This window comes from Sinocyclocheilus grahami, unplaced genomic scaffold, assembly GCF_001515645.1.
Source record: "Sinocyclocheilus grahami isolate Dianchi unplaced genomic scaffold, SAMN03320097.WGS_v1.1 scaffold1107.1, whole genome shotgun sequence".
NCBI classification, from domain to species: Eukaryota; Metazoa; Chordata; class Actinopteri; order Cypriniformes; family Cyprinidae; genus Sinocyclocheilus; species Sinocyclocheilus grahami.
This window is the reverse complement of record NW_015506286.1, coordinates 18,946-28,593: the sequence shown is the minus strand read 5'-3', so window position 1 is coordinate 28,593 and position 9,648 is coordinate 18,946. Positions and strand designations below refer to the sequence as shown.

Below are 9,648 nucleotides of genomic sequence, written 5' to 3'. Positions count from 1 at the left end.
TGGCCTCACCCATAATATAGACAGCAGTATATGATGTGCATGTATGTGTATGTGTGTTATGAGCATTTTGTGTGTGTGTGTGTCAAAATGCAGTGTCTTTTTATTTCCAAACCATTCTTATATATTGAGCTCACCAAAAAAACTGACAGTCTTAGAAGTGTGTCGCTGTATAATTGCCAGAATCCACTTGGAAAGCAAGAGTTCAACAAGTGGCCGTTTTTCCACTCCACATGGTAAGCCTTATTCTTTACTCTCGCTTGAAAACCTTCTCCCGAGCCAACATACACTGGTGAGGTGTCCTCTTTTCACCTCGAAGGTGTAAGAGACCTCGCCTCCATTTCCATTTCCACCATTAATTGACTCCACCCATTCCGTTAAAAGTGAAAGTGAAAGCAAACATTGCACACTGCCATATAGTTTACCGCACTGCCACAAGGTCAGGAAACTCATCAGAGGAACAAGTAACAGCATCAGAGAACCACACAGACAAGAAGCCTCAGATACCTTAACTTGCTCTGGGACCCATTCATCTGTGAACAGGGAATATAATGCAATGCAGTGAAATGTAAAGTATTCACAGCAGAAATCATCAAAAACCTTCATTTACAAATGATTGAAAACCGTCAGACAACATCAGAGGACCCATGGATAAGGAAGCACTGTCATGGAAGTCCAGAGACCTGCGCTTTCTCCAATGGTGTCCAGAGTTACAGTCCTTAATTGCTCTGGGACCCATTCATCTGTGAACAGGGAATATAATGCAATGCAGTGAAATGTAAAGTATTCACAGCAGAAATCATCAAAAACCTTCATTTACAAATGATTGAAAACCGTCAGACAACATCAGAGGACCCATGGATAAGGAAGCACTGTCATGGAAGTCCAGAGACCTGCGCTTTCTCCAATGGTGTCCAGAGTTACAGTCCTTAAAGAGAAAAGGGGAAAATCCAGATGTGAAAACTCCTGTTAAATATCAATGAACAAACATGAAACACACACAAAGTGCACAAAGTCTCCAGCAGAGGGCAGAAAAAACAAGTTTAGCAGCACTGAACATTTAAGGAAGCAAAAAAGGTACATGAACTCCTGCTCTAAATTGCTTTAAATTATGTGACTGCTTTTTATAAGGAATTTGAAAAGCAGATCACACCACTGATTGTAGTTAAAACATGCTTGTTTCCATTAAACAATGATGCATGTTAAACTACCCAATAGATAGAGCATTTACTCTTTATACTGACATAAAATCATAACAAAAGTAACAGAGAAAATAGTTACAATTATACCTGCACAGTTCATAGGCTAGGATACTGATATGTTGGGTTTGACAAAGTCATAGACATAATCATCTCCTGGACAGGCTTTGACTTGAATAGACATGGATCTGTAGGTGACATACTGGTTGGAAAACCACAATGACCACTGTGAATAAGATCCCATGACTTCACGGGTCACCACTCCATCCTCAAGTGTTGGATGAGAACCGTTGAGATACAGTCCAGTGTAACCACCACATCCCACATAACTCACACACCACTCAGACATCTGAGCACTTTCTCCACTCAAATACAGCCGACACCAGCCACTCCATTCAACAAGGGTGTCATTATATCCATATTAGTTATTAATATGGGATTTGCTGTATGTCTCTCCTATAGTCATCAAGAGTTATAACTATACCTTGGATCAAAGCTGGAAGTTGTAGATTCTGAGAGAAAAAATTAAAAAGACTGTTCACTTATTCACTAAGGTGGCAAAAATGAGTACATGTAAACCTCGAACATCTCTGTCTGTATGAAAGACAAGACTGAGGATGGATTCGATAAACTGAATGTTTAGGAATTGTATTTATATTTGTTTCAAGCTGTTTGAATGAAACAAGGGAAATTTACGATCATCCTCAGATAAAAATAAAGAGTGTGATTCTGTACTGTACTGTATGAGCGATTCAAAATAAAACTTAAAATAAACTAATTACAGTACAAAAGGACAAATAAGGGTTTGTCAAATCATATATCTCATGCTTTTTCTCATCCAGACCGCAAACTGGTGAACCTCAGATTTTCATTCAACAAGAGCAAATTTGTTTTTATTTCCAATATATTTGTTAATGTTTTAATGTTTCTTGAAGCACTTGGAGACGTTGCCACAGTTCTTCTGGATTTAGTCTTTCTCGTTTTTTTCTGATTCTTCATGTCCTTTCAGAAGGACTGGATGTTGATGAGATCAGATCTCTGTGTGGAGCTGATTAGATTATTACAATTAATGGCAAAAGGTATGTTTGGAAATGTAAACTGGTATTTCCTACTGACACACTAAAGCAAAATATTGAAATACCTGCCTTAAAACCTTTTTTGTTGTTGGTGAAAATACTAGAGGCCTAAGACTTCTGCGCAGTAGAGTATAATTGTATTTAACATTTCAGTTTTGAGAAAGAAAAAAAAAACATACTGTGAGGCCAACTATCAAATTATTATTTTTTTTCCCTCATTTACCTTTTGGATCATTCAGACCTTATTCATGTATGCTTAATACTGGATAAAATACTAAACACATTTTTTAAGAAAAGAAAGTCATGTTAGATTTCTACTATCATATCACATATTTTAGTTGTACTAGTGTGAAGGTTAGCCCTTTATAGAAGTATTTCCTTACTACTACACAATCCCTTTTTTTAAGTTGGAATGGCCCAATTATGTTTTTGCATGATTTGAATAAACATTAATCTGATGGTCTTTGTTGTAGCAACACATGCAGTATATATAACAATTGATGTATTATTAAATAACAATTCATTCATAATGGAAAAATAACAGTTATGAAAAACCCAAAAACCAGGGTGCCTTCAGTTCTACAGTAATTAAAATGGCAATATGCATGTCAAATGTTGCACCTTTTGAATTTAACTAAAAGAGGGTGAGGACACTCATCAGAGGAGCAAGTAACAGCATCAGAGAACCACACAGAGAAGAAGCATCAGCTACCTTCACTTGTTCTAGGGCCCACTTATCTGTGAACAGGGAATATAATGCAGTAAAATGTAAAGTATTCATGACATAAATAATCATAAACCTTTATAACAAACAATTAAAATAAATGAAATGTTCACCTGTGTTCCCTTCAGACAACATCAGAGGACCCATGGATATGGAAGCACTGTCATGGAAGTCCAGAGACCTGCGCTCTCTCCAGTGGTGTTCAGAGTTAGAGTCCTAAAAGAGAAATTGTGAAAATCCAGCTGTGTGAATCCCTGATAAATATCACTGAACAAATATGAACCAAAGCAACGCACAAAGTCTCTCTCTAGAACAACTTAGCCAAAACAAGTCTTTTAGCAGCCTTGAACATTAAACATTAACACCAACCTTTCTTATTGTTTCATCAGCAAGAGTTTATAAACTGCAGATTCATAAACCTTCACATTTACCCATCACATTTTACTATAGAAACTTAATATATACAAACAAACGGACAGAGACACTGCATAATAACTGATAAATTACATTGTTGTTCAACACACAAATATAAGAGATTTTTTGTAAACTCACCTTTGAGCAGCGATTGCTTGACAGAAGGCACAGGTGAACAGCGCAGTGCAGGTAAAGCTTAGTGGAGTTTGCAGTGAAGATAAACATCCTGAAGGAGAAACGGCTGGATGTCGAGACGCCTGCAAAAAATGCTTTTCTATCTTAGATCTTTTGTCTTGTTTCCAGCCAAAATATCTAAAAAAATCTTAAATCAAGAAGGATTTTCTAGACAAGTAAAAATGATTGTCTTTTAAAAATTATAAGTCAAAATTAAGTGTTTTTGCTTGAAACCAGCAAAATAATCTACCAATGGGGTAAGCAAAATAATCTTGTTTTCTGTTTGAAATAAGATTATTTTGCTTACCCCATTGTTTTTTCTGAAAACAAGAATTTTTTTATTTTGTTTTAAAAGAATACCATGTCTGTCTCTCTGTGTGTGTGTGTGTGTGTGTGTGTGTGTGTTTGTTTTCTGTTTGAAATAAGATTATTTTGCTTACCCCATTGTTTTTTCTGAAAACAAGACATTTTTTAATTTTGTTTTAAAAGAATACCACATGTCTGTCTCTGTGTGTGTGTGTGTGTGTGTGTGTGTGTGTGTGTGGTTAAGACAATGTAACCATGCTATTTACTAATGGACGTAAGGGATTATTTTAACCATAAATATGATGACAATTCTGTCATCACTTACTCTGCCGTGTGCCAATTCAAACTATGACATTCCAAACTGACATGCATTCTTCCACGGAACACGGCAGGTGACATTTTTAAGGTTCAAAAACAGATGCACAATGCAATAGAAACATAAAAGTATAATTAAAATATTCCATGTTCATGCACTATATTTCAAATGTTCTGAAATCAAACAATATCTTTGTTTAAAGTAGAGACCGATTCATTATTCACTGAAAATGTTGACATCTGCATTAGCTCTTTTTGGTGGCTGATCAGAGAAGTAGTGGTGTCTGAATCATAACATCTCAGATCAGATTAGATCTTTTCAAGGAATATTTTTTATAAAACCATTTAGAATTATTTGTTCATGGGTCTAACTGACCTGCTTATAAAGCTCCTTAAACAAAACTATAATTCAGAGAGAGAGAGAGAAAAAACTATAATTGAAGCTTGAAAGTCCTCATGACAATGCATTACAATGTTTATTTCTACCACTTAACAAACAAAGATTTGAGTGTTTGAACAACATAAGGGTGAGAAAATTTCCATTTTGGTTACACTATCCTATAATAAAATGGTTCAGCTGAAATTAGAATTTGTATTTGACTCGTCCTCTCCAGTGGGTTGATTTCAACATTCATGGAAAGTGTTTGTGTTTGAGGATAAACACAGCTGAAAGGAAGCTTAAGGATTTTCTCTCTGCTGATGAGACCTTCTGACCTCGGTGTCCCCAGAATAAAGTTTCTATAGATGAAGTGGGGGCCGGTGGCCTGTGGACAACAAATGTAAGATTTTGAAATTTAGCTAAACTGAATTTCAAAGGAATTATTTTTTTTTTTTTTTTTATTTACTTATTGTATCATTTTTTTTTTAATTAAAGCAACATTAAAAACTGCAAAAGTTAGGCAAAAAGTTGCATCCGACAAGTGAAATAATGGTGGAGAATGCAAGCAAAACTTCAAGAAAATGCAAAAAATCTCTTTAGTGCCATGGTGCTGTGCATCTTCCCCACTGAATTTCTTTGAGACTTTAGGATGTCCCTTACTGAAGAATTAATCCATAACAAAAGGAAGGGCACAAACAGACCTTCCTAGAGATTTCTCAAAGTTTCAAAGAAATTCCTCAGGTGATCAAATCAAAGTCTGTTGGTTCTATCAGACACTACAAATGTTTGGGATGGTGTATTTGAATAGATTATACATCATTTGTCCTACCACAAGATTTGTACCACAGATGTGTTCATCATTATCAAAATGGAATTCCACTCTGCCATTCCGGACCGTTCCTTTGCAGCTGGGATCATTGAGGTGTAAGACATCAGCTGGAAAACCAGTCTCAAAGAGCTGACAGCGAGACACAGACATGGAGCCAGATATCAAGATATAATTAAAAGATTGTAGTTGTGTTTACACAATTGATTGAGTAGCCTATTAAATACTTTTTTCACATTGTTTTAAATACTGTCTTATAATTCAAGTTTATATAATAAAAAGTCAGCTTTGGATTGAAATAGCTTAGAGTAAATAAAACATGCATGGAACTGAACCTGTATTTATAATGTTTGTTTTGAACTGGGATGTCAATTTGAGTGTAATTCTTATATCTTTTGGCATCCAATACAATAGATTTTTTTTTTTTAAATATTGATTTATAATGAAAACAGATATGTTAATAAATCTGAGTGTGAATTTTCGTGTAGTCCACTTGTAGTGTACTTAGAATTTATTTTTTTAATTATTTTAATTTAATGTATTTTTAAGTAGCTTTAATAGATTTTTAACAGAATAGTTTTTTTCAAGGGTTGATGTTTCATTATACAAAGAGTTAATTACAAAGACTTGCATTTGAAGTGGTAAATAAAGATAAAAATTTTTTTTTTTTTGATTTGGTATGTCCTTTACATTTTGTTACTTTATAAGGGAAAGAAAATTGACAGTAAAGTGTTTTATATTTAAGGTGTGTTTTTGTAAATTTCATATTTGCTATTTTTTTTTTTTTGAATTTTTTTGCCTTTTGATATGGTCATGAAAGATATGGTCATGAACAATTGAAACAAAATAATTATTTGGTCAAACTAAGAAAAGCCAAATTAGGGTAAATTAATATTAGTACTCTATTATTGAAAATGTAATTTTGTCTTTTATAAAGATATTCCAACTAAACTTCACGTCAATAAACTAAAAATCCAACTAAAATCCGTGTGGCGCAGCTGACACAGAATAGCATACGCAGTTTGCGTTCAGTGGATACTCTCCAAAATGGCACCAGGGTGACGTGGAGGAGACGAATTGTTGAATAAAGTCGTTATTTTTGTTTTCTTTGCATACAAAACGTATTCTCGTAGCTTCGTAAAATTACGGCTGAGCCCCTGATGTCACATGGATTATTTTACCGATCTCCTTGCTACGTTTCTGGACCTTGATCGTGGTAATTACATTGCTGTCTATGGGAGGGTCAGAGAGCTCTCAGAATGCAACAAAAATATCGACATGAGGGTGAGTAATTAATGATAGAATTTTCATTTTTGGGTGAACTAACCCTTTAACATTAATCAATGCATTAGGTATTTTGAATTACCAATCAACAATACTAAAAAGCAGTACAGCATTTATTAATCTAGGTTACTATTAACTTCTACATATAATAATACATTTTGTAGCATTGTTTGTATAAATTAACATTATTGTATTAAGAAAAATGAACGACTGAAAGATAGTATAATACAGTATATAATAATATAGTACACCTTACCATTGTTTCCTCTGCATTTGCTCCCCTTCACTCTCTTCTCCCCCTCTCCTCTCTTTGTATACTAAGTTCCCCCAAAACTCATCTAAAATCTATTTGGTGTTTGATGCGAACAATAAGTTACTATTCATGTTTGGTATCATTGAAATGTCTCAGTGTGACTTGTAAAGTGGTCTCATTCACAAAGAACTAAAATAAAAGGTAATGCCGATTTTAAGAGTTCAGAGATATTCTGTTACTGGTGTGCCCTTTCCCAGGGTCTTTCATGCAAATTGCCTCCTGTCCCCAATAAGGTGAAAACTCCCAAGGTGTGGGATCTTGATTAATGCAAATTCCAATCGTTAGGTAATGCCTCAGAATTTAAGTTTAGAACAACAGTATTGCTCGACCAGTCTACATATTGTGAGCCTTTACCTCCGATTATTGTAAAATTACTCTAAGGTAGACTACATGGGAAACCCTGACATGACTATATAAAGCTACTATTAGAGAAAGCGATGTTGGTCAGCTTTTCTATAGTAGAGGTCATGATCTCCGACTAGAGATCGTGTTACTTCATTTACAAATCTAAGGGGACTAAATAAAGTACTTTTAGAAAAGAGCAAGCATGGGCAGCCATCTAAATAGTGTTAGTCAATTACCCTTGTCTAATGACCAAGACGGATGAGTTTTTGACCGTCGTGGCCTAATGGTTAGAGAGTCGGACTTGTAACCCAAAGGTCGTGGGTTCGAGTCTCGGTACTGGCAGGGATTGTAGGTGGGGGGAGTGAATGACCAGCGCTCTCTTCCACCCTCAATACTTTGACTGAGGCGAGACCCTTGAGCAAGGCACTGAACCCCCAACTGCTCCCTGGGCACGACAGCACATGTCTGCCTACTGCTCCGAGTGTGTGCTCACTACTCACTGTTGTGCGTGCACTTGGATGGGTTAAATGCAGAGCACAGATTTCGAGTATGGGACACCATACTTAGCTACACTTCACTCACTTCACATACGTGGCCAGAGCGAGACTCTGAATGACACTGTAATTTGAATGAATGAGTGCAATCGCAAGCAAAGTGTTCAGCAGGATAATCAAATGTCTAGATAAATTATTATATAAATGACTAAAGTTGATGTTGTGATAAAATGTCAGATAATCTGAAACTAAATTATTTTGTGCACATTAATTAATTGTGCACTGAAACGACAGAACATACAGGAAACCTTCAGATTAAGTGTATCTGTCACAATCAAAAACCTGTTGAATATATATTGAATACATGACATACAGTTCCAGATCAAAGAGTCTTTTAGATATGTAGCACTTTAACTCTCAGAGAACAATTAAAACACAATAAATACCTCTTAAATATATTAACATTATATACAACAGCAGCTCATACTTTATCTTTTAGCTCATATCTTAACATGTTCATCATCATATCTTAACATCTTAGGCAGGAACAATTTGAGTCATATAATATTATCACTGTCTACTGATTGTTTATGATCAAATGAAGACATTTTCTAATTACTTGTAATATTTAGTAGTCAAATCCAAACATGGATTTTCAATGCTAATTTCTGTCTCACACTGAACGCACTCTGACCTACCCAGCTCTTCACTGCCAGTCTCTCAAGTAAGCAAAAGAACAATACAAGAACATTTTTGTTTATCTGTCTAGTGATCAAACCTCACACATGACTTTCTCTGAAAGAACAATTCAACCAGTGCGGCAACATTCTTCAAAGCCTTTAGAATTGAAAGTAAAATAGCAGGACATGTCTCATGCATATTATCGTAGCAAAAAACCTAAAACTATGATCATTCATCTCTTTCTTCCTTGTACTGAAAGTAAATGAATACAAAAGGAAAAACCAGGCAGATTGTCAGGTGCCCTGCTTAGCCATCAAAATGATTTCCCCCCACTACCTTCTAGATCAATTCAACTGCATTTTTGTGTCCCTATTATATATGCCTTATAATAAATTTAGTAAACGCATATCTATATCGTTGTTACCTTCTCCTTACAGACATGAGTTATGCTGTTCACAGTACATTGAATGACTTGACTCTCTACCATGATTCAAATGTGACAAACATTTTAGTCAGATACAGTACTTCACAACTTTATTTATCATGCTTTGCCTGTTTGTGTTTTGTTTAGTTCTTGTGTACTTAATTAGAAAGTAATTTGGAACAGGTTGTTTGTCAAATTTTTCATTATTGCAATACATTTTTTTGTACGTTATATTTATGTTTATAATATTAATTTAATCTGTCCAATTGAGTGCTGCCAGTATTTCAGTGTTTCTAAAATTTCGACTAGGGTGCCAACAAAGTCTGACACTGATCACAACATAACATATTTCAGGTTTGTTATCTCTAAAATTCTGCTGCCCAATTTTTATAAAAAGTTGGAGAATTGAAAAGCAACTGCAGAACAGGAATGACTTTTTAATGTTTTTGCATGATTAAGCAAGAATAAACAAGAATATGATGGTCTTTGGTAATGTAGCACAACCTCTGAAGTAAAATACAATTAATTTAGTATAGAACAATTCACGTAAATGATTAAATAATTGATAATGGAAAATAAAATAAAATTTATGATAAGGAGACATTTACAAACCCTCAAATATTCATTAAAATGGCATTAGAAATTATGCATGTAAAAGATTACATTATATTTGAAGAAAAACATTAAAGTAGGGTCA

The 9,648-nt window shown here is 34.7% G+C and overlaps 1 protein-coding gene across 1 annotated transcript in view; it reads right to left on the bottom strand.

Moving 5' to 3' along the window:
- Positions 1-9,648, bottom strand: part of LOC107566864 (uncharacterized) — a gene marked incomplete at its 5' end in the record, with an annotated part of 34,467 nt that overhangs the window by 11,249 nt on the left and 13,570 nt on the right. Inside the window, 5 exons of the mRNA XM_016252425.1 lie at positions 423-530; positions 3,110-3,212; positions 3,549-3,667; positions 4,807-4,969; positions 5,414-5,574. Coding sequence (XP_016107911.1) covers positions 423-530; positions 3,110-3,212; positions 3,549-3,667; positions 4,807-4,969; positions 5,414-5,574 — 654 coding nt within the window. The remainder of the gene's footprint in view (positions 1-422; positions 531-3,109; positions 3,213-3,548; positions 3,668-4,806; positions 4,970-5,413; positions 5,575-9,648) is intronic.